Below are 25,872 nucleotides of genomic sequence, written 5' to 3' on the forward strand. Positions count from 1 at the left end.
GCATCATCCATGCAGAACAAGTGCTGAGTGATCGGGGCGTTCATACCTCCCTCATGCAGCACTTCACTCTCTGTCTCCGGCTGTGTTTACACTGTGAAGGAGAAGGTGGGCGGGCCTGAACTATCTCCGGCTGTCACATGACCGGAGCTCGTGTAGGCCCTGCCCACCTCCTCCTTCCTGCTCCTGTGCACCGAGGGAAAATGACCGGGTGTCTGCGATCAAGGCAGGTAAGTATGGGACCAAGGCAGGGGAATTCCGCAGGTAATGCCGCAGGAATAATTGACATGCAGTTATGTGCGGCTGCGGGATATCCGCAGTATATTCTGCAACCGCACATTCCCCAGCGTGGACACAGCACTCCCCATGTCCCATAGGATAACATGGGGAGTGTCTGTAGATGCTGAAACCTGCGGATTTATCTGGAAAATCCAGATAAATTCGCAGGTTTTCCGCGGCAAAATCCGCAGAAGCAAGCTCCAAGTGTGCACAGGGCCTAAAAGGCTTGTCCGGCCCTTTAAGCTAAGTTCACATGTCCTGTAATTATCTGTTAGAATGTATCCTGCAGAGATCCATTGGCAAAATTATTTCTGCTGGATCCGTTTTGTTAACATGGGTATCCATGGAGAACAGATCCGTTAACAGATTGCTATTTATCTTCCTGTTGTAAAGGATCCTGTAAGAAAAATACGGATCCCTTACAAATGCAAGAATAATGGATGGCTGAATAGCAATCAGTTTTCTGATTCGTCCTCCAAAGACGCCCATGTTAAAAAAAACAAACAAAACAAAAACAGATCCATCAGACATCTTTTATTTCAAAACGGACAAAAAGTTGTGTTTGCAGACCTTTTTTCCCCAACAGATCTCTGCAGGATCCGGATAATTACAGGACATGTGACTCAGCCTAACTCATTCGCCTGTTTGTTCTGATTATTTTCTAAGGATAGGCTAACTGTAAACTACATCTTGTAGATATTCTTAATAACGCTGAACTGTTGGATGCAATTTCCATTCAGAGGGCTGGAATAATAGCAGCCATATTTATCCCTGCATCCATGGACCTCTCAACCGACCAACCGACCGAGCGAGCGAGGCCTCACATGATATATGAGCTGTTTTACTCAGGTTAGGTGCATTACAAGGTTTTGGGCATATTGTTAGGTTGTGCCATCAATTTATGATTTATTTATTTATTTATTAACTCTTGCCTGCATAGTGCCAACATATTTAGAGATTGTCAGTACAGACACAGGTCAGTGACCTCTTAATATATTTCCACGCATGGGGCTGCGCCATATTTTTCTGTACATTGGCTCATAATATCATTGCGTATTCTAGCGAGATGCCATCACTTCATGAGATCAAAAACTCTTTATTACATACTAAAAAGAAAAGCAAGAGTCCAGGTTATGTCTTGCCTTTTCCAGTAATGATTGCTACTGTGTGGGCCAAAGATTGGACCTTTTAGGTTGACTTACCTCTTAGTTTTTGCATTATTGAAAGAGTCTGTGTAATTTGAGTGACTTTCAAGAAGTGATGACTTGTACCTGTTGAGTAAGGTGTGTTTTTCAAGATTTTTTTATTTCATAACTTTACTCACTGTAAAATAATAAAATAAGCTTCACTTGTCCACTGCAGATCCAGCAATGCCTCTATGCTGCTGCCACCAGTCTTTATTGACAGGCTGCAGTGCTGTAGTCACAACTACAGTGGGCGTGACTGCTGCAGCCAATCACTGGGCTCAGCAATGATGCCACTACATCCTGTCAACAAACCCCAGAGGCGGCAGAAAGGCTACAGTATGTTGGATCCATGGTGGGTGAGGAAATCTTATTTAATTATTTTTACATTGGGCAAGCTTATGAAATAACAAAAAGAGATTCTAGAAAGCCCCTTCAACACCATCTTTGTCCAATTCAGTCAGCAAAAATAGTTTTGCCCCAGAGCCTGGTGATAAAGATTGGAATCCCACCCTATGTTAGAGTAAGTCATGCGTTTTCACGTTGTAGGTATAACTGGTGCTCACTTTTCATTTTCAGATTGAAGTAGTAGAGATTGCTCTGGATCAAGGAGGACCGGCAAATGAAAGAAAGATTGCATTTGTTGATAAAAACCGCGATCTCTACATAAGTACCGTTAGGAAGCTCGGCAAAGAACAGAGAGCGGTCAAAATCGGTAAGATCAGCAATCCATCACACGCTTAACCTCGAATTGTACAGTGACATCCATAGGAAATACGCTACTTATTTTAGAGAATTGCAGGAGAAAAACAAATCTAAGCTTTCTAAACTCGTAAACCCCCTATAAGCCTGTGACTAGTGCCTTCTCTAGATCTTAGAAGTCAATGTTCGACTGTTTATAAATCTGTGCATTAAATATCATGTGAGATAGTGAGTTAGTCTTAAGCCAGCTTTACACGTTGCAATTAGTTGTACAATCGCATTTGCGATGTGACACGCCCAGGTTGCATACGGGATCTTATGAGATTGCACGTAGGTCATTCATTTGCTGTCACACGTGCGTTAGTAGTCTATGTTAAATTGATCAATTTTATGTGCGATCCTTTAGATCATGTGTTCTGTGACGTATGCATTGGGCACTTTTTTTTTTATATGTATTGACTTGACAAGCGTGTGTAATGTGTAGGGATGCGTTTTTACTATGTCATCTGCCATTCAGCTCTGCTACATGGCCGCTGACAGCAGACACAGACAGCCATGTAGCAGAGCTGAATGGCAGATGACAGCAGACACAGACAGAGCCGCACTGTCAGAATGAACTCGGGTGAACTTCACCCGACTTCATTGTCATACTGCGGCTCTGTCTGTGTCGCGCCCTGATTAGCGGTCACCTGTGAAGGACTCACCGGTGACCGCTAAACTTCTGAGTAACTGAATTGAGCAGCCCTCTCTCATATACTCACCGATCTCCGGCGCGGCACTGCACGGCATTCACACTGCTCCGGCGGCTTTTACTATTTTGAAAAAGCCGGCCGCCCATTAAACAATCTCGTATTCCCTGCTATCCCCGCCCACCGGCGCCTATGATTGGTTATAGTGAGACACGCCCCCACGCCAAGTGACAGGTGTCACACTGCACCCAATCACAGCAGCCGGTGGGCATGTCTATACTGTGTAGTGAAATAAATAATTAAATAATTAAAAAAAAACGGCGTGCGGTCCCCCCCAATTTTAAAACCAGCCAGATAAAGCCATACGGCTGAAGGCTGGTATTCTCAGGATGGGGAGCTCCACGTTATGGGGAGCCCCCCAGCCTAACAATATCAGCCAACAGCCGCCCAGAATTGCCGCATACATTAGATGCGACAGTTCTGGGACTGTACCCGGCTCTTCCCGATTTGCCCTGGTGCGTTGGCAAATAGGGGTAATAAGGAGTTAATGGCAGCTGTAAGGATGCAATGTGGTAGATGGCCGGTATGTGTCACAGAGGGGGAAATCCTCTGCGATCTGAACCTGGAATGTTTCTCTGGGACTTGTAGTTCCATGAGGATTGTTGTACACATTCAGGGCTGGGTTCATGGGATGGTCAGAAGTGATGGGCGGGACTGACCATCCACATACCTCCCATACGTAGGTGTGTCTCATGGGATTTAATGGAGCTGTCGTTTGTCACATGATCTCTGTGTGCTGGTGGGAGCGATCTTGGTTGGAGCACATGTGCAGGAGATCCTGTGCATACAGAGCTGGTGAGGGATCTGAAATGTCAGGGAGCTGCAGAATCCACTGAGGCTGTGAGGAATTGGAACGTGTACAAGGGCCGGGATGTTGAGCCCAGTGTGAGAGTCTCCCTGGACTGGATGGAGGCAGACTGACAGCCTGCAAACCTACTGGCAGGTAACACCCCACAAAGGTGGACTATACTGGCTGATGCCAGAGAATGAACTGTATGAACAATCAGCAGTTTAAACAGACAGTGAGACATTGTCCTGCGGGAAAGTGGCTGTGGCCCATTACACTGCGTGGTTTATGAGGATGTGAATAAATCACCGAGATTCTTTAAGTGACAAAGTGCTTGTGTGTGTCTTGATCCCGCTGCCAGACGTGTGCCCCAAGACGTTCAGGGCCCAGGTCGTCACACAGCCCATAGCTGCCAATAAGTCCTAGATTAATCATGTCAGGCGTCTATGAGACACCTTCCATGATTAATCTGTAAGTGACAGTAAATAAACACACACACCTGAAAAATCCTTTATTAGAAATAAAAAACACAAACATATACCCTGGTTAACCACTTTAATCAGCCCCAAAAAGCCCTCCATGTCCGGCGTAATCCAGGATGGTCCAGCGTCGCTTCCAGCGCTGCTGCATGGAGGTGACCGGAGCTGCAGCAGACAAAGCCGCTACTGTCACCTCCACACAGCAACTGAAGATAGCCGCGCGATCGGCTGAGCTGTCACTGAGGTTACCCGCTGTCACTGGATGCAGCGGTGGCCGCGGGTAACCTCAGTGACAGCTCAGCTGATCGCGCTACTCACCGCCGCTCCTCTCACCTCCACGCAGCAACTGAGGTGAGTAGCGCGATCAGCTGAGCTGTCACTGAGGTTACCCGCGGCCACTGCTGGATCCAGTGACTGCGGGTAACCTCAGTGACAGCTCAGCTGATCGCACGGCTGTCTTCAGTTGCTGTGTGAAGCTGACCGGAGCAGCGGCGGTGTCTCTGCTTCAGCTCCGGTCACCTCCATGCGGCAGCGCTGGAAGCGACGCTGGCGCATCCTGGATTCCGCCGGACATGGAGGGCTTTTTTGGGGCTGATTAAAGTGGTCAACGAGGGTATATGTTTGTGTTTTTTATTTCTAATAAAGGATTGTTCGGGTGTGTGTGTTTATTTACTGTAATTTACAGATTAATCATGGAGGGTGCCTCATAGACGCCTGACATGATTAATCTAGGACTTATTGTCAGCTATGGGCTGTCAATAACTCCTTATTACCCCGATTTGCCAACGCACCAGGGCAAATCGGGAAGAGCCGGGTACAGTCCCAGAACTGTCGCATCTAATGTATGCGGCAATTCTGGGCGGCTGCTGGCTGATATTGTTAGGCTGGGGGGCTCCCCATAACGTGGAGCTCCCCATCCTGAGAATACCAGCCTTCAGCCGTATGGCTTTATCTGGCTGGTTTTAAAATTGGGGGGACCGCACGCCGTTTTTTTTAATTATTTAATTTTCTTCAGCGCTCTATTGGGAGACCCAGACGATTGGGGTATAGCTACTGCCCTCTGGAGGCCACACAAAGCACTACATTAAAAGTGCAAGGCCCCTCCCCCTCTGGCTATACCCCCCCCGTGGTATCACGGGTTCTCCAGTTTTAGCTTTGTGTGCGAAGGAGGTCAGACATTCCATGCATAGCTCCACAGATTTTAGTCAGCAGTAGCTGCTGACTATTTCGGATGGAAGAAAAGAGGACACATATAGTGTCCCCAGCATGCTCCCTTCTCACCCCTGGATGGTGTTGTAAGGTTGAGGTACCTATTGCTGGTACAGGGCTGGAGCCTGACATGCTGTTTTCCTTCCACATCCCCTTGTAGGGCTCTGTGGAAGTGGGATCCTGCCGGCCTCTCAGCTCTGACGCCGGGCTCCATCCACAGACCCATTAGAACCTGATGGAGACGGAGCAGGAGTACGATCAGGGACAGGCCCTGCATCATACAGGTACTCTGTGTCCCCGGCAGGCACAGACACACTCCGGGCTGGCTGGGTGTTGTAGTGCGCCGGGGACCGCAACGTTGGAGTTAGTGTCCCTACAGATTACTGGGGGATTTTTTGTGTATGGGAACGCAGCGCCGACCCCCTCTGGACCGGGCGGCGCTGCTGTGACTTGTGGTGCGCCGGGGATCCGCCGTCCGCGCTTTTACAGCGGCGGCGGTTATAAATTGAGTCCCCGGCTTTTTGGGCCTAGGACGCCGGCAGCTCCGATTCGTTCCCGCCCCCACCCTGTCATTCAGGGTAGGGGAGAGACGCTGTTCGCTAGCAGCGACGAGGGCTGGAGCCTGATTTACATGCTCCAGCCCTCACACTAGGCACAGAGGGAAGCAGGCTTCCCGCTCTTAGCCAGGAACGCCCAGGGCCCGCCCCCCTTCTCTCTCAGGACGCCGGCAGCCATTACATGCAGTCTGGCTGGAGGAAGGACGCAAGGCTCTGGGAGACCTGGACTAGGGGCTATCTGGCGACCACACACCCGCTTTTTAAGCGGGCGGTAAGCGATTTTTCTGTGCTGGTCCCTCTAGTGCCTCACGGTGTATCGGTGTACTGTGTAGGATATAGAGATATTGTATTTCTTGCACTGTGAGGTCGCTTCTGGCTGCATCTCCCAGATCACTCTGTGGAAGCAACAACATGCCATCCTCAAAACGCAAGGCTGCCAAGGCTAGGGCTGTGTATACTGCGTGTGCTGCATGTGGGGCTAATCTACCAGCAGGCTCCGATGACCCCCATTGTGTGCAATGCTCCGACCCGGTGCTGCTTCGCCAGCCGGAGTCAGGAGAGGTAGTGACCCAGGCTGAGACGCTTGTAAGTTCTGCCCCGGTGACAGGGACAGACTTTGCAGTTTTTGCTGATAATATGTCTGTGTCGATGGCAAAAATCCTTGAAACCTTGCAATCTATGCATGGGGCTCAGTCTTTGGGCACGGCGAGGCCTCTGTCCTCAGGTCCCCCTCACTTGGAATTAATCCAGCCCACAGGGGGGTCCCCGGCTTCACAGGCCGAGGATTATGACTCAGATGATAGCCCCAGCCACCCTAAGCGAGCTCGCTGGGAAAGACCCTCGACGTCATCACACTGCTCAGGGTCTCAGCGCAATCAGTCTCCCTGTGATGTGTCTGATGAGAGTGATCAGGAATCCATTCCTGGAACCCCTCTCAACCTGGATACCCCTGATGGGAATGCCATGGTAAACGACCTTATCTCAGCCATCAATAGGCTGTTGGATATTTCTCCCCCAGCCCCTTCAGCAGAAGAGGCGGCTGCGGAGCAGGAGAAGTTTCGTTTCCTTTATCCCAAGCGTAAATTGAGTGCTTTGTTGGATCACGCTGACTTCAGAGAATCAATCCAGAAGCACGACGCTCACCCAGAAAGGCGTTTCTCTAAACGATCTAAAGATACGCGTTTCCCTTTCCCCCCTGAGGTGGTCAAGCGCTGGACACAGTGTCCAAAGGTAGACCCCCCGATTTCCAAACTCGCAGCTAGGTCCATAGTTGCAGTGGAGGATGGCGCTTCACTTAAAGATGCCAATGACAGACAGATGGACCTTTGGTTAAAATCTGTCTATGAAGCTATCGGCGCGTCGTTTGCTCCAGCATTCGCAGCCGTATGGGCACTCCAGGCTATTTCAGCTGGCTTAGCAAAAGTGGATGCTATCATACATCCAGCAGTGGCGCACCTTACCACGCAGATGTCGGCGTTTGCGTCTTACGCTATCAATGCGGTCCTAGAATCTACCAGTCGCACCTCAATGGCGTCCGCCAATTCGGTAGTTTTGCGCAGAGCCTTGTGGTTAAAGGACTGGAAAGCAGATGCTGGTTCCAAAAAATGTTTAACCAGTTTGCCTTTATCTAGAGATAGACTGTTTGGCGAGCCATTGGCTGATATCATTAAGCAGTCCAAGGGTAAAGACTCCTCTTTACCACAACCCAGAACAACCAAACCTCAGCAGAAAAAGTGGCAGCAGAGGTTTCAGTCCTTTCGAGGTTCGGGCAAGACACCGTTTACCTCGTCCAAAGGGACTCAGAGGACGCAAAGAAACTCAGATTCGTGGCGGGCTCACACGCGCCCCAAGAAAGCAAATGGAGGTACCACTTCCAAAGCGGCTACCTCATGACTTCCAGCCCCCTCCCTCCGCATCGCCGGTCGGGGGCAGGCTCTCCCGCTTTTCCGGCATTTGGATGTCACAGGTCAAAGACCGGTGGGTGACGGACATTTTGTCTCGCGGGTACAGAATCGAGTTCAATTCTCGTCCTCCAGCTCGGTTCTTCAGAACCTCCCCACATCCAGACCGAGCAGATGCTCTGCTGCAGGCGGTGGACTCCCTAAGAGCGGAAGGAGTGGTGATCCCAGTCCCTCCTCAGGAACAAGGGCAAGGGTTTTACTCCAATCTCTTTGTGGTTCCAAAAAAGGACGGCTCGTTCCGTCCTGTTCTGGACCTAAAACGGCTCAACAAACATGTGCACGCCAGGAAGTTCCGGATGGAAACCCTGCGTTCTGTCATTGCCTCAATGTCCAGAGGAGACTTCCTTGCCTCAATAGACATCAAAGATGCTTATCTCCACGTGCCAATTGCTACAGAACATCAACGTTTTCTACGTTTTGTGATAGGAGACGACCATTTTCAGTTCGTAGCTCTGCCATTTGGTCTGGCGACAGCCCCACGGGTCTTCACCAAGGTCATGGCGGCGGTGGTAGCAGTCTTGCACTCTCAGGGACACTCGGTGATCCCTTACCTAGACGATTTATTGGTCAAAGCTCCCTCTCAAGAGGCATGTCAGCGCAGCCTGAATGCTACGCTGGAGACCCTACAGTCTTTCGGATGGATCATCAACTTTCCAAAGTCGATCCTATCACCGACTCAATCACTAACGTATCTTGGCATGGAGTTTCATACTCTAGCAGCGATAGTGAAGCTTCCGCTGAACAAGCAGCGGTCACTACAGACAGGGGTGCAATCTCTTCTGCAGGGCCAGTTGCATCCCTTGCGGCGCCTCATGCATTTCCTAGGGAAGATGGTGGCAGCCATGGAAGCAGTTCCCTTTGCGCAGTTTCATCTGCGCCCACTTCAATGGGACATTCTCCGCCAATGGGACGGGAAGTCAACGTCCCTGGACAGGAAAGTCTCGCTTTCCCAGACGGCCAAGGACTCCCTACAATGGTGGCTCCTTCCCACTTCATTGTCTCAGGGAAGATCCTTCCTGCCCCCATCCTGGGCAGTAGTCACGACAGATGCGAGTCTGTCAGGGTGGGGAGCAGTATTTCTCCACCACAGGGCTCAGGGGACGTGGACTCCGCAGGAGTCCACCCTTCAGATCAATGTTCTGGAGATCAGAGCAGTGTATCTTGCTCTACTGGCCTTCCAACAGTGGCTGGAAGGAAAGCAGATCCGAATCCAATCGGACAACTCCACAGCGGTGGCATACATCAACCACCAAGGAGGGACGCGCAGTCGGCAAGCCTTCCAAGAAGTCCGGCGCATTCTAATGTGGGTGGAGGACAGAGCATCCACCATATCCGCGGTTCACATCCCAGGCGTAGAAAACTGGGAAGCAGACTTCCTCAGTCGCCAGGGCATGGACGCAGGGGAATGGTCCCTTCACCCGGACGTGTTTCAGGAAATCTGTCGCCGCTGGGGAGTGCCGGACGTCGACCTAATGGCATCCCGGCACAACAACAAGGTCCCGGCATTCATGGCGAGGTCGCGCGATCAAAGAGCTCTGGCGGCAGACGCCTTGGTTCAAGATTGGTCGCAGTTTCAGCTCCCATACGTGTTTCCGCCTCTGGCGCTCTTGCCCAGAGTGCTACGCAAGATCAGATCCGAGTGCAGCCGCATCATACTCGTCGCTCCAGACTGGCCGAGGAGGTCGTGGTATCCGGATCTGTGGCATCTCACGATCGGTCGACCGTGGTCACTGCCAGACCGACCAGACTTACTGTCCCAAGGGCCGTTTTTCCATCAGAATTCTGCGGCCCTGAACCTGACTGTGTGGCCATTGAGTCCTGGATCCTAGCATCTGCAGGATTATCTCAAGGAGTCGTTGCCACAATGAGACAAGCTAGAAAGTCGAATTCGGCTAAGATCTACCACAGAACGTGGAAGATTTTCTTATCCTGGTGCTCTGCTCAGGGAGTGTCTCCCTGGCCATTTGCATTGCCCAAGTTTCTTTCCTTCCTGCAATCGGGGTTAGAAAAGGGCTTGTCGCTCAGCTCCCTTAAAGGGCAAGTTTCGGCACTATCCGTGTTTTTTCAGAAGCGTCTAGCACGTCTTTCTAAGGTGCGCACGTTCCTGCAGGGGGTCTGTCATATTGTGCCCCCGTACAAGCGGCCGTTAGATCCATGGGATCTGAACAGGGTACTAGTTGCTCTCCAGAAGCCGCCCTTCGAGCCTCTGAAGGAAGTTTCCTTTTCTCGGCTGTCACAGAAAGTGGCGTTTCTTGTTGCGATCACATCGCTTCGGCGAGTGTCTGAGCTGGCAGCTCTGTCATCCAAGGCTCCCTTCCTGGTGTTCCACCAGGACAAGGTAGTGCTGCGCCCTATTCCGGAGTTTCTCCCTAAGGTCGTATCCTCTTTTCATCTTAATCAGGATATATCCTTGCCTTCTTTTTGTCCTCATCCGGTTCACCGGTATGAAAAGGACTTACGTTTGCTAGATCTGGTGAGAGCACTCAGAATCTACATTTCCCGCACGGCGCCCATGCGCCGTGCCGATGCACTTTTTGTCCTTGTCGCTGGTCCGCGCAAGGGGTTGCAGGCTTCTAAAGCCACCCTGGCTCGATGGATCAAAGAACCAATTCTAGAGGCCTACCGTTCTGCGGGGCTTCCGGTTCCTTCAGGGCTAAAAGCCCACTCAACCAGAGCCGTGGGTGCGTCCTGGGCATTACGTCACCAGGCTTCGGCTCAACAGGTGTGCCAGGCAGCTACCTGGTCCAGTCTGCACACTTTCACCAAGCATTATCAGGTGCATACCTATGCTTCGGCGGATGCCAGCTTAGGTAGAAGAGTCCTGCAGGCGGCAGTGACACCCCCGTAGGGGAGGGCTGTTTTGCAGCTCTAACATGAGGTATTTCTTTACCCACCCAGGGACAGCTTTTGGACGTCCCAATCGTCTGGGTCTCCCAATAGAGCGCTGAAGAAGAAGGGAATTTTGTTACTTACCGTAAATTCCTTTTCTTCTAGCTCTTATTGGGAGACCCAGCACCCGCCCTGTTGTCCTTCGGGATGTTTTTTTGTTGTTTGCGGGTACACATGTTGTTCATGTTGAACGGTTTTTCAGTTCTCCGATGTTATTCGGAGTTAATTTGTTTAAACCAGTTATTGGCTTCCTCCTTCTTGCTTTGGCACTAAAACTGGAGAACCCGTGATACCACGGGGGGGGTATAGCCAGAGGGGGAGGGGCCTTGCACTTTTAATGTAGTGCTTTGTGTGGCCTCCAGAGGGCAGTAGCTATACCCCAATCGTCTGGGTCTCCCAATAAGAGCTAGAAGAAAAGGAATTTACGGTAAGTAACAAAATTCCCTTCATTTATTTCACTACACAGTATAGACATGCCCACCGGCTGCTGTGATTGGGTGCAGTGTAACACCTGTCACTCAGCGTGGGGGCGTGTCTCACTGTAACCAATCATAGGCGCCGGTGGGCGGGGAATGCAGGGAATACGAGATTGTTTAATGGGCGGCCGGCTTTTTCAAAACAGTAAAAGCCTCCGGAGCAGTGTGAATGCCGTGCAGCGCCGGGGATCGGTGAGTATATGAGAGAGGGGGATAGACTGACATGGACAGAGAGTGAGGGACAGAGATAGTGACCGACTGACAGAGATTAGTGAATGACAGACATTGTGAGGCGCTTCAGAACGCAGCTTTTCAGCTGCGCTCTGAAGCGGACCTTTTTTAAGCTGCGGTGCAGAGCGCACACCTGCACACAAAGCCTCAGACACCAAAATCGTATGAGGGATGTCACACGTTACAATTGACTAGGTTCGTGCAACAAAACGCTCAATTCTAGACAAAGATACGATGTGTTTGCGATCAACGGTTTTGCGTTCAATCCTGATCGCACGTAGATGTCACACGCAGATACCTCACAAACGATGCCGGATGTGCGTCACAACTTGACCCCAACGACGGATTGTGAGATATATTGAAGCGTGTGTAGCGGGCTTTAGGGGCACTTTGCACACTACGACATCGCAGGTGCGATGTCGGTGGGGTCAAATTGAAAGTGACGCACATCCGGCGTCGCAGGCGATATCATAGTGTGTAAAGTCTTTTTGATACGATTAATGAGCGCAAAATCGTCGTAATCGTATCATCGGTGTAGCGTCTGTCATTTCCATAATTTGGAAATGACCGATGTTACGGTGTTGTTCCTCATTCCTGCGGCAGCACACATCGCTGTGTGTGAAGCCGCAGGAGCGAGGAACATCTCCTACCTGCGTCCTGCGGCTCACGCCGGCTATGCGGAAGGAAGGAGGTGGGCGGGATGTTTACGTCCCGCTCATCTCCGCCCCTCCGCTTCTTAAACGTCCCGCTCATCTCCGCCCCTCCGCTTCTATTGGCCGCCTGCCGTGTGACATCACTATGACGCCGCACGACCCGCCCCCTTAATAAGGAGGCGGGTCGCCGGCCAGAGCGCCGTCGCAGGGCAGGTGAGTGCATGTGAAGCTGGCGTAGCGATAATGTTCGCTATGGCAGCTATCACCATAATATCGCAGCTGCGATGGGGGCGGGGACTATCGCGCTCGGCATCGCAAGCATCGGCTTGCGATGTCGTAGTGTGCAAAGTGCCCCTTATTCTTGCCAAGAGCTGCATTCGCAATTCTGCTGGTTGCTGCTAGAAATTGTTAACAACCTTATTGATACACACACCTCTATTTGCTGGAATCATTTTCCTTCATCAAATTGTTTTGCACTACCTTTTATTAGCTTGTTCATGCATGTGACATTAACAAAAATAAAGTATTAAGATATTGAGCCAGCAAGGAATGCTGGCAGATTTCAGCTCTGAAGCCTGTAGAACATTTAAAGAAGTATTCCAGTAAGAAGACGTTCTCCCCAATCCACAACTAATTGATGGGTGGGGTCTGACTGCCGAGTCCTTCACAGATTGCCAGAAGAAAGCAATGCCGCTCCGTTTGTTGTCATTGGAACCAGCAGTCCCATAGAGAATTAATGCAGTGGCAGTGCGTGTTCTCGATAGCTGCTACAGTCACACTGAGGACAGGCATCCCCCAATCTGGTGAATGGTCGGAGTCTCAATTGTAAGACCCCCAAGGATATAGAAGTTATCATTTATCCTGTCCTAACCAGATCACCCATTTAATGCCTTTGAACTATAATACTGTAAGTCTGAATCCATAAAAGAGAAGTTAACGCAGTGTATGCTATAAAATATTAAATTACAAATATCATAACATTTTATGGCGTTACAAACGGCAATTATGCATTTAAGGAATGTGCTTCATTTAGCTTAACAGCATTAGTGATCATGATGCAAGCACACACATGTGGTCACTGCATACTGTACATACACTCAATAATTACATGCACGGTCACCACATATACTCACTATATACACACACTCCCCCTTACGCATAGTTATATACATGCTCGCTACATGCACACATGCATGATCACCACATATACTGACTATATACACACACACACTCCTCCTTACAGACAGTTGTATACATGCTCACTACATGCACACATACATACACACACAGACCCCTCATTACATACAACTAGGGTTGAGCGGACCCGTGGAAATTAGAGTTCTGCGGGTTCTACCAGCATAAAATTCTGTTCTGGACCCGGACTTGATCTGAACCCCATTGGAAGTCACTGATTGGGCAGTTCGAGTCTCACCCACATACAGCCAGGCAAAAACAGAGCACTACTGGGGCGACGGTGAACAGGGTTTTTCCTTTTCTTCTTTTTTTGTACTCACTATATTTGATAACCCTGATTTTACCCCCAGTGAGAGCCATTCAAACACTGCAAGAGGCTCACACTGGGCCGAGCACACCAAAGCACAGCAATGCTCGATCGAGTAGTTTGAGTTCAGAGCTTGGGTGCTTTACGTATGCAAACACTAATTTTTTTATTTTTTTGTAAAGTTAGTATTCGGTACGAACACCGAACAAAAAGCTCAGGTCAGCTCATTTCTACATACCACCATACATTTGCACATACTCACTGCATTGTTTGTCAGTAAGCGCATGGTATATCTCTCACTTATCAGTTTGCTTTGTATGAGCTGACCTATAGGTTTTTGCCTATATAGAAAAAACCTCTTGCATAGGGTGTTTTCTTTTTCTTTTTTTGCAGTAATGTTCAATATCGTGGCACAATGCTATTTATAGAGCATTCTCTATTCAATCAGGCCCTAACCAGATCTATCAGATGCTGATAATATGCTTGTTGTTGGGCACTAGATTGCAGGTTATTTTGTGTAGTAGCAACCATCTGCAATTTGCTAGATTTTACATTGATTTCATAGCCAATGCGAAATAAAGATGGAGTTTCACTTTAAAGAGGACCAACCATTAGGGTTTTCCTATATAAACTAAGGCCAGTGCTATACTGGCACTATCATGCTGATTCTATACATACCTTTAGTTGTGAGATCGGATGTATACTTTCTGAAATACAGTCAAGTAAAGATTGTAAAATGCACTGTTATTTGATGAGAGGTGCAACGGATTATCTAATAGGTGGGTCGGGTTTTGCTGGTTATCCCCGCCCCTGTCTGCCTGTCTGTCCTCCCCTCCTCCCTCTGTCCTTCCTCCCTCCCTCCTTTCTCCCCCTGTAATAACATAGCCAGGGGAGGAAGGACAGGCAGGCAGACAGGGGTGGGAATAAGTAGCAAAACCCGACCCACCTATTAGATATTCTGTTGCACCTCTCATCAAATAACAGTGTATTTCACAAACTTTCCTTGCCTGTATTTCAGAAACTGTACATCCGATCTCACAACTAAAGGTATGTATAGAATTAGCATAATAGCGCCAGTATATCACTGGCTTTAGTTTATATAGGAAAATCCTGGTGGTTGGTCCTCTTTAAGATCTATCTAGCAACTCGGTTACTTCTGGGAGAGTTTCATCTCTTATTTGGCTCATAGGTGAATAGGTTATTGCTGCTCATTTTTATCTGTAGATGTAGTGTAATGTGTCAGTGGGATGAATAATTGTGACTGTATACATATGTTGCCTCTCTTTGTTTTGCAGGTAGTATGGTTCACACTTTAGCCTGGAGTGACGTATCCAATATATTGTGTGGTATTCAGGACAGTCGCTTCACAGTCTGGCATTATCCAAGTGTAGCCTATGTAGATAAAGAACTACTGCAAAAAACAATTACTGAGAAAGATGGAAGGTACGTTTATCTCCCAATACCTAATTTGAGACTTAAGGTCCAGTCACACATAACGAGATCGTGAACGAGATCGCTACTACGTCACACTTTCTGGATCGTTTATGAGTCGTTGTTGAAATCGCATGTTGGGTGTCACACATAACGAGTTTATGAACGAGCATGCGTCCCGTATAACGATCTTTCAAATCGCTGGGACCCTGTCACACAGCAACTATGTTAACGATTCCAATCCCATTAGGGGCGTTGTAAAATGCAGTGAGTCACGTAGGCGTGCATTTGCGTCGCCTTTTCCATACCCCCCTCCGCTTTCATTGGCGGCCAATACTGCGTTCTGATTGGGCATGCAGGGGGCGTATCTAGCGGTTAAATTTTGGATCGCGTCACCCTTTGTCACTTCTTTTGCGCTTTGCTTTGAGATAGAACCTGCGTCTCCACCCTGATTCCTTCGTCCATTGTACCCGGTCGCTTTGTTGGTGTGTTTTTCGGATCGAAGCCGCACCTGCACCTGGAGCTAACCAATCGGTGCAGAGAGGGGCGCGGAAACGGGGATGCAACAACACGCCTTCGTGCATCTCATCTAGGTCGTCAACGAAATCGTTAATAGGGTGTCAAACATACAGATTCATGCAGCCCAGCAGGACTCCAACGAGCCAGAAATAGCCCAAGCTGTTCGGCATCGATCAGCGATTTCGCAGCAGGGGGTGAATCGTTGGTACGTGTCAAACGTGACGAGATCGCAATTGAAGTCGTTCTTGCGTCACATAAACTGTGACGTAGTAACGATCTCGTTTACGATCTCGTTATGTGTGAAGTGGCCTTTAGTCTGCATCACTTGTTGTAGCCCAATTCAGATTCTGAGCACTCATATAGCCCCTATAGATGCTATCTCCAACCCTACTATATTAGAATACTTGTACAACTTGAATTAAGGCCCCGATATGAAGACTAATATCAGCCGATCCCACAGATAACGGACATCAGTCTAGCATGTATGGAGGCTTCCCCTAAGGCCTAAGCCACACGGCATGAAAATCAGAGCGAGTGGAATGCGATGTTTTATCGCATTCCACTCAGACCAATATTACCCTATGTCCCAGCGCACATGAGCGATTATTTTCTCAGCCCTAATTGGACCGAGAAAACAATCGCTGCATGCTGCGATTGTAATGCCAGTCTTGTTTCTCTTGCACCCATTCAAGTCTATGGGGCGAGAGAAAAATCGCACTGAACTCGCAGTACACCGGTGTACCGTGAGTGCAGGGCGAGAATGGCAATACTCGGCAACGGAGGAGAGAGGGAGATAAATCCCTCCCTTCCCTCCGCAACGCTAGCCCTCCTCTCCTCAAAGCCGGCCCAGCCCCCCGCAGCTGAGGTACGATTGCATGTCGGACCTCAGTTGCAGTGACACTCGCATGACACTCTGCTCCTGCTGTGCTGCCAGCGTGAGCCGAGTGTCATGCGAGAATCGCAGTTGATTCACGTGTGGCCCCGACCTAACAGCTGATCCTTTTGTTCTCTGGGAGATAAAATGATGCCAGGGAGGTCAGGCATTGGCTCATTGATAAAGAACACATAGGTGTTCAGCTGAGTTGAGTGTTCATGTGTATCAGAGATCTAGCTGACAGGCTGACAGTTACCTAAGAAAATGCACATCCATTGGGTAAAGTGATTTTTAAATGTCATCGTTCTCGGCAGTGCATCGTTCTATATATACAGGACATGTGCTGCCGAGAACAATGGCAGCTTATGTGCATTGAATAATCTATTACTGATCATTATGGTCGCATCAGAAACATGGTCGGCCAGTGTAAGCAGGCCATTCAACTACCATCAACCAGCAAACCTGGCTGCTTAGCGGTCATTTCATATAAATTCATCTGTATTGTTCATTGAGATACTGGAACTTCAAGTTCACAGTTGCCGATGTGTAAAGGCTTGTGTGACCACAAAACATGATGTGTAAATGTTTGTATGGACATAATTGAAGCAAAGTACTCATAAGAGGATTCGACAGATTGTGACTAAAGCTGGTGTCACACATAACGACGACGACAACGACGTCGCTGCAACGTCACCATATTCTGTGACGTTGCAGCGACCTCAACAGCGACGTCGCTGTGTGTGACACACAACAACGATTAGACCCCTGCTGCGAAATCGTTGCTCGCTCCTGAATGCTCGAAGTCATTTTTTGATCGCTGCTATCCCGCTGCGCCATGCTGATAAGCTGATAATCCTTGTGTTTGACACCGCAGCAGCGACGCTACGCTACGTCTGGAACCACACAACGACCGTCGACGTCGCTATGATCGCTGCTCCGTCGCTGCTTTTTCTAACATGTTTGACAGCTTACTAATGATCATCTATGGTCGCTGCTACGTCACAGAATATGGTGACGTTGCAGCGACGTCGTTGTCGTCGTCGTTATGTGTGACACTAGCTTAAGGGGGTCCACTCTTCAGGTCATAAGACACAAACAATGTGGTGTCTTGTAGAAGCAGAACATTCCCTCTGTCATATAGGAGATGCGAGGAACACTACAATTTCCACCTTTTAATGGAGATCTGGGTCCTGCACGCTATTATTGACTATATATAAATGACTTTTTCTTGACCTGGGTGAATTTGTTCATAGAAGAAACTATACAGTGGAAAAAATAAGTGTTTGATACACTGTAGGTGGGAAAACTCGCAAAATCAACAAAGAATGGAGAGGTCTGTAATTTTTATCTTAGGTACACTTCACATGTGACAGACAGAATACAAAGAAAAAAAATCCAGAAAATCACATTGTATGAGTTTTAAATCATTAATTTACATTTTATTGCATGAAATAAGTATTTAATCTCCTACCAACCTGCAAGAATTTTGGCTCCCAAAGACCTGTTATTTTTTTCTTTAAGAAGCTCTCCTACTCTAACTTATTACCTGTATTAATTGCACCTGTTTGAACTCATTGTATAAAAGACACCTGTCCACACACTCAATCAAACTCCAACCTCTCCACCATGGCCAAGACCAAAGAGTTGTCTAAGGACACCAGGGACAAAATTGTAGACCTACACACGGCTGGGATGGGCTACAGGACAATAGGAAGCAGCTTGGTGAGACAGCAACAACTTACATGACTTGTATAGTAAGTAGATCATCAAAAGGAAACTGGAGGAAAAACAGAATTTTTCGCCGCGCTTGAAGACCACAAACAATGGTGTCAAACAGATGATTCTTTTTATTTCATGCCTACGCGTTTCGGAGACCCCAACTGTCTCCTTCTTCAGGGAAAGGAACTTTACAGAAGCCAAGGAAGGATCTTTTATAAAGCAGTAAAAAGGGGAGGGAAGACAGGGGAAGGAAATTGTAGACCTACACACGGCTGGGATGGGCTACATGACAATAGGAAGCAGAAAGAAGTGAGAAAGCAACAACTTACATGACTTGTATAGTAAATGTAGTCTATATAAAGGCAACAACTGTTGACGCAATTATTAGAAAATCGAAGAAACACAAGATGACTGTCAATCTTACTCTGTCTGGTGTTCCATACAAGATCTCGCCTCGTGGGGTAAGGATGATTCTGAGAAAGGTCAGGAATCAGCCCAAAAGTACATGGCAGGACCTGGTCAATGACCTGAAGAGAGCTGGGACCACAGTCTCAAAGATCACCTTTAGTAATACACTACACAGTCATGGATTAAAATCCTGCATGGCACACAAGGTCCCCCTACTCACGCCAGAACATGTCCAGGGCCTTTTGAAGTTCCGCCAATGACCATCTGGATGATCTAGAGATGGAATGGGAGAAGGTCATGTGGTCTTATGAGTGCAGAATAGAACGTTTTGCTATCAACTCCACTCGCCGTGTTTGGAGGAAGAAAAGAAGAATGAATACAACCCCAAAAACAATGTCCCAACTGTGAAGCATGGGGTAGAAACATCATACTTTGGGGGTGCTTTTCTCCAAAGGGGACAGGGTGATTGTACCATAATGAAGAGGTGATGGATGGGGTCATGTATCGCAAGATTGTGGCCAACAACCTCCTTCCCTCAGTAAGAGCATTGAAGATGGGTCGTGACCTGGGTCTTCCAGCATGACAGTGACCAGAAACACACAACCAGGGCAACTAAGCAGTGGCGCTCCGTAAGAAGCATTTCAAGGTCCTGGAGTAGCCTAGCAAGTCTCCAGACCTGAACCCAATAGAAAATCTTTGGAGAGAGCTGAAACTCAATGTTGTCCAGCAACAGCCCTGAAAGATCTAAAAAAAAAGATCTGTATGGCGGTGTGAGCAAAAAGATTTACAAGAAATGTCTGACCTCTGTAATTGCAAACAAAGGTTTCTGTACCGAATATGAAGTTTTCTTTTTCTTTTGTGTCAGATACTTATTTCATGCAACAAAGTACAAATTAATTATGTAAAAATGATACAATGTGATTTCCTGGGTTTTTTTTATTCTCTGTCACAGTTGAAGTGTACCTACGATAAAAATGACAGCCCTCTCAATTCTTTGTAGGTGTGAAAAGTTGCAAAATCGGCAGTGTATCAAATACTTATTTTCCCTACTGTGTCTATTGTATGTCACATTGAAAAAGTGTAAGAATAAGATGCTGTGTCCCTGGAAATTGGGAGCAAAGCTCATCCCGCATTACATTTAGAGCATAGTAGGATGCTTTATTGAAAGCATGTGGGGAATTGCGCCATCTGCTGGATACTGTAAGACAGTTGTAGAAGTTCATGACTTCTTTCATATCATATTGTATAGAAATGTTTCATTCTACTGGAATTCCTATTAAAAAGGGGAATTACTAGTGAGGTCAGGATGTGGCTGCTAGTTATTATTATACCCACCAATTTATAGTCATACATTCCTGTGATTATAACCGAAGACTGATACAAGCATATCTGGTATATATAGCCTCTGCTCACTGCCGGCAATGCCCTCATACACATATAACATATATAGGTGACCCCTGCCACCAACAGTTTATAGCTACATAGAGCATTTAGTGATTCTCTTCATTTTAGGAGAAGGTATTCCAGCAGCAGTAATAATAAGATGATATATGATTGGTAACATTTGAAATATATCTATTGTACGGGACCTGCTTAATACAATACAACAAAGTAGTGAAAAGGAAAAAATGAAGTGGTTTCCCAGAGCTACCAGTTAGACTTGTACATGTTTCATTTTTCAAACTGTATCTTGAAGTAAAAGCAATCGGACTGGTTGACTTGTCCATCTTCCGCCTTCTTACTGTCCTGTGTCTGGTTGTAAGTCAACCAGCTGCAGCAGGAGCCTCCTCTTCTGCCTGCTGAAAATGGAACTGATCAGCAAGAGATTAACCTCTTTGTTCACTGAAGGATTTCTACATGACAGGCCAGAAAAACAACTTAATTTTTAATTTTAAGAGATAATAGACCCTATTCATAGAGAATGGTGTTGTTAATGTCAGTCTTGATGAGGGTACGTGTTGGAGTCAGACGCTCCTGATTTAAGAGGCGCATGCCCCCTAATGAATCAGACATGTACTAACGGGAATCTGTTACCCCTTTTTTGCTATCTCATCTGAGGTAATCATCAAAAGTCTGTGAAGTTTTTTATGTCACTTGTGGATAGATATACAGCGAGTACGGAAAGTATTCAGACCCCTTTAAATATTTCACTCTTTGTTTCATTGCAGCCAATTGGTAAATTCAAAAAAGTTCATTTTTTTTCTCATCAATGTACACTCTGCACCCCATCTTGTCAGAAAAAAACTGAAATGCAGACATTTTTGCAAATTTATTAAACAAGAAAAACTTAAATATCACATGGTCATAAGTATTCAAACCCTTTGCTCAGTATTGAGTAGAAGCACCCTTTTGAGCTAGTACAGCCATGAGTCTTCTTGGGAATGATGCAACAAGTTTTTCCACACCTGGATTTGGGGATCCTCTCCAGTTCCATCAGGTTGGATGGTGAACGTTGGTGGACAGCCATTTTCAGGTCTCTCCAGAGATGCTCAATTGGGTTTAGGTCAGGGCTCTGGCTGGGCCAGTCAAGAATAGTCACAGAGTTGTTCTGAAGCCACTCCTCTGTTATTTTAGCTGTGTGCTTAGGGTCATTGTCTTGTTCAAAGGTGAACCTATGTCAAAGTCTGAAGTCCAAAGCACTCTGGAAGAAGTTTTCTTCCAGGATATTTCTGTACTGGGCCACATTTTGTTCAATTGCAACCAATTGTCCTGTCCCTGCAGCTGAAAAACACCCTCATACCATGATGCTGCCACCACCATGTTTGACTGTTGGGACTGTATTGGGCAGGTGATGAGCAGTGCCTGGTTTCCTTCACACATACCGCTTAGAATTATCACCAATGAGTTCTATCTTTGTCTCATCATACCAGAGAATCTTATTTCTCAGTCTGGGAGTCCTTCATGTATTTTTTTGCAAACTCTATGCTGGCTTTTATATGTCTTGCACTGAGGAGAGGCTTCTGTCAGGCCACTCTGCCATAAAGGCCCGAGTGGTGGAGGGCTGCAGTGATAGTTGATTCAGTGGAACTTTCTCCCATCTCCCTACTGCATCTCTTGAGCTCAGCCGCAGTGATCTAGGGGTTCTTCTTTACCTCTCACCAAGACTCTTCTCCCACGATTGCTCACTTTGGCTGGATGGCCAGGTCTAGGAAGAGTTCTAGTGGTCCCAAACTTCTTTTATTTAAGGATTATGGAGGCCACTGTACTCTTAGGAACCTTGAGTACTGCAGAAATTCTTTTGTAACCTTGGCCAGATCTGAGCCTTGCCACAATTCTATCTCTGAGCTCCTTGAGCAGTTCCTTTGACCTCATGATTCTCATTTGGTCTGACATGCACTGTGAGCTGTGAGGTCTTATATAGACAGGTGTGTGCTTTTCCAAATCAAGTCCTATCAGTTTAACAAGGAAATGGACAGCATGTGACTTAAATATGAGTGTCTGAGCAAAGGGTCTGAATACTTATGACCATGTGATATATGTCAGTTTTTCTTGTTTAATAAATTTGCAAAAATGTCTACATTTCTGGAGGGGGTTTCTGTCAAGATGGGGGATGACGTGCAGAGTGTACATTAATGAGAAAAAAATGAACTTTTTTGAATTTACCAAATGACTGCAATGAAACAAAGAGTGAAAAATGTAAAGGGGTCTGAATACTTTCCATACCCATTGTATATTTCATTACCTTCAGAGATGAGGGCCTAGCTTCACCAAAGGAGGATAAAATGACAGATATAATATGAAACAATTCAGTTTATTTAAAGCGCACCAATCAGTAGGATTTTCCTATGTAATATATAAAGCTGAATATATGTGTGTGTGTGTGTGTGTGTGTGTGTGTGTATGTCCGGGATTGGCATCTGCACCGTCACAGCTACAGCCACAAAATTTTGCACACTCACACGTCTGGACCCCAAGAGCGTCATAGGCTATGTTGTGAGGTGAAATTTTAACCCTGCACGTTCCAATTTACCAATCAATTTTGCCCCTATCTACATAATGGGGGAAAAAGTGAAACGAAAAGTGTATCCGCACCGTCGCATTTACAATCACAAAATTTTGCACAGACACCTCATGTGACCCAGGAAACGTCGTAGACTATGTTTTGACAGGAAAATTTAACCCCGCGCTTTAAAGTTACTCTCCAAAAAACATGCCTTCATTAAAGTAAATGGAGCCTGGAACTACAGGTTATTAGTAGGAGCTGTGATTGGTTGCTATAGGAACAAAAGACATTCATAGTATAAGAAGCTTATATGTGAGGTAATAAGATGTCGGTGGGGAGACGGATAGAGGGAGACAGAGAGAGAGAGACAGAGACAAACGGTGAAAGAGACAGACAGAGACAGATGGTGAAAAAGAGAGACAGACCTGGAAAGAGACAGATGGGGAAAGAGACAGATGGGGAAAGAGACAGACATGCAGACAGAGACAGGCAGACAGGGAAGGAAGAGACAGCCAGAGAGACCGACAAAGATATATGGGGAAAGACACAGACCTTGATAGAGACAGACGGGGAAAGAGACAGAAATAGAGACAGACAAAGACAGGCTGACAGGGAAAGAGACAGACAGGAAAAGACACAGACAAAGAGGAGGGGAGACAGACTGCGAAAGAGACAGACCTGGAAAGAGACAGATGGGGAAAGAAACAGAGAGATAGAGACAGACAAAGAAAGAGACAGAGACAGGCAGACGAGGAAAGAGGCAGACGAGGAAAGAGGCAGACGAGGAAAGAGGCAGACGAGGAAAGAGGCAGACGAGGAAAGAGGCAGACGAGGAAAGAGGCAGACGAGGAAAGAGGCAGACGAGGAAAGAGGCAGACGAGGAAAGAGGCAGACGAGGAAAGAGGCAGACGAGGAAAGAGGCAGACGAGGAAAGAGGCAGACGAGGAAAGAGGCAGACGAGGAAAGAGGCAGATGAGGAAAGAGGCAGACCTGGAAAGAGGCAGACCTGGAAAGAGGCAGACCTGGAAAGAGACAGACCTGGAAAGAGACAGACCGGGAAAGAGACAGACCGGGAAAGAGACAGACCGGGAAAGAGACAGACCTGGAAAGTGACAGACGGAGCACATTACTTGGCCAATTTAGTTAAATCTGTGTGGAATATCTGTGGTGTTGAAATATATGTTGTGAAATGCTTCTATTAGCTTAGTTTTTGCCTTTTAATAATTACATTTCTATCTATTTGTTTTGTGGTTTTTGTGTGCAGAATACATTTTTGTTAATACATTCTATTTTGTTAACAGCAGTTATTAACCCGGGTGAAGCCGGGTAGTACAGCTAGTAAAACCTAAAGCCAGTGCTATACTGGCACTATCAGGCTGATTCTATACATACCTTTAGTTGTCAGCTTAGATGTACAGTTTTTGAAACACAAGCAAGTAAAGCTTATAAAATGAGCAGCTTTTTTATTGACATCAGCTGCAACAGGTAATAACTGGGGTGGGGTTTGATAGTAATTCCCGCCCCCCTGCTTGTTGTTTCTTCCACTATCTATTATTTATGCTAATTCCATTATAGAGATGTTTTACTAATGGTTGTGGCTATAAACCATGGTGGCTAGACGAACCTTGCTGACGTCATACCTATGTGACCAGAAGGGTTTGGACCTCAGCCACCAGGAAGCAACATTATTTTTTTGTTGGCTGAGTCCCTGTCCCTTCTGGTCACATAGGTATGACGTCAAGAAGTTCCTTCTAGCCACCATGATTTATAGCGACAACCATTAGTAAAATGCCCCTATAACAGAATTAGTATAAATAATAGATAGGGGGATTAACTACAGGCAGGGGGTGGGAATTACTCTCAGCGATCAGCTGATCGGCACCTGCTGCCAATCAAAAAGTTACTCATTTTACAAGCTTCACTTATATAGTAAAATCCTGGTGATTGGTGCGCTTTAAGGAAATACCTTAATAGGGTATAGCAAGTGATAATCCAACTAAGACTGTCCGTGATCAGGAGTAATTTACATATATTAAACTTATAAATATCCCATAAACCGATTGCAGTGGGCTATAGGGACGCTTTGCTAACTAACGGACACCCAGGTATGCACTGCTCACATGTTCATAACATCCCATTGCATCATTTTGTTTCTGGATATGCTCTATATACCATAACCTGGCTACTTAGCTCACAGGTATTGAGATATATACTCCACCATAATGTAGGGAAAGAGATCCTGATTCCAAGAGTGTATCACTTAATTTACTGTGTGCAGCACTTGTGACACAATCAGACTTCTGAGGCTGGAGTTACATTTGCATGTGACTCGCAAGAGGATCGCATCACAATACCCAGTCCGATTAGCTGTCCTCCTGACAGGAACATGCCAGCTGCATAGAAATACATGAAGCTGACATGTTCCTGTCAGGAGAGTCGCCGGCTGGTCCGAACAGTGCAATACGATCCTTGTGCGAGTCACACGTAAGTGTGACTCCAGCTCTAGATGTATCTTGTAGTAGGGCTAACAAAACTAGCCCTGCTAACACCACAGCTCTATGTGTTTGCATTGTCTATTGACGGTGAGCTGCTTAACAGAGGAGGGGACAACTGCTCACGATCTTTGTAGTCCAGACAGTGATCATCTCGTGATCATAAAAGCCTCATTGTGTGGAACTAACAACAGACAGCCTAATAAGTGATAAATACCTGAATTCATGTGGTGTCCTTTTTCACACATATCGGAGACACGTTCACACGCATACTAATTAAAGTCAATAGAGATCTTCACACCTCTGTGTTTTCACACGGGCTGTGTGGACCATCCGTGTGCTCGACAAGGACATGTCTGTTTTTTGCTGGCAGCACGGGTCAAATATGGACCGCACACAGATGGCAGACACATACCGGAAAAAACGGATGATACTAAAATGAATGGTTTTCTTGGTGAAAAAGATGTGCAAAGCTTGCAAAATGAGATATAGATAGATATAGAGAGATAGCTAGATAGCTTGAACAGCTATTTATCAGAGTTAATAAATAGTTTACAAAAAAAAAATGAAGTGGGATTCCCCCTAATTTTCATAATTAGCACGGGTACAGCACCAGCTGTCAGCTGCAACCCTCAGCTGTCAGCTATCCCTTGGCTGGTATTGAAAAATAGAGGGCATCCCATGCTGTTTTATAAAATTATTTGAACAAATAATTTAAAAAAACGGCATAGGTTCCCCCCATTTTTTTTCAAAATTATCCAAGGGACAGCATACAACTGGGGGCTGATATCATTAGGGTGGTAAGAGCCACGGTTATTTAGCCTTTCCCACG

The 25,872-nt window shown here is 46.8% G+C and overlaps 1 protein-coding gene and 1 long non-coding RNA gene across 3 annotated transcripts in view; one reads left to right on the top strand and one right to left on the bottom strand.

Annotated features, from left to right (window-relative positions):
* The window catches only part of IFT80 (intraflagellar transport 80), a 238,569-nt gene that overhangs the window by 171,588 nt on the left and 41,109 nt on the right, over nucleotides 1–25,872 (top strand). For both annotated transcript variants that reach the window (XM_075340673.1, XM_075340671.1), the window contains exons 14-15: nucleotides 2,040–2,175; nucleotides 14,950–15,097. In XM_075340673.1, the coding sequence (XP_075196788.1) occupies nucleotides 2,040–2,175; nucleotides 14,950–15,097 (284 nt within the window). The remainder of the gene's footprint in view (nucleotides 1–2,039; nucleotides 2,176–14,949; nucleotides 15,098–25,872) is intronic.
* The window catches only part of LOC142296725 (uncharacterized), a 303,374-nt gene that overhangs the window by 77,533 nt on the left and 199,969 nt on the right, over nucleotides 1–25,872 (bottom strand). The window lies entirely within an intron of this gene.

Source organism: Anomaloglossus baeobatrachus, chromosome 3 (genome assembly GCF_048569485.1).
Source record: "Anomaloglossus baeobatrachus isolate aAnoBae1 chromosome 3, aAnoBae1.hap1, whole genome shotgun sequence".
Taxonomy (NCBI): Eukaryota; Metazoa; Chordata; class Amphibia; order Anura; family Aromobatidae; genus Anomaloglossus; species Anomaloglossus baeobatrachus.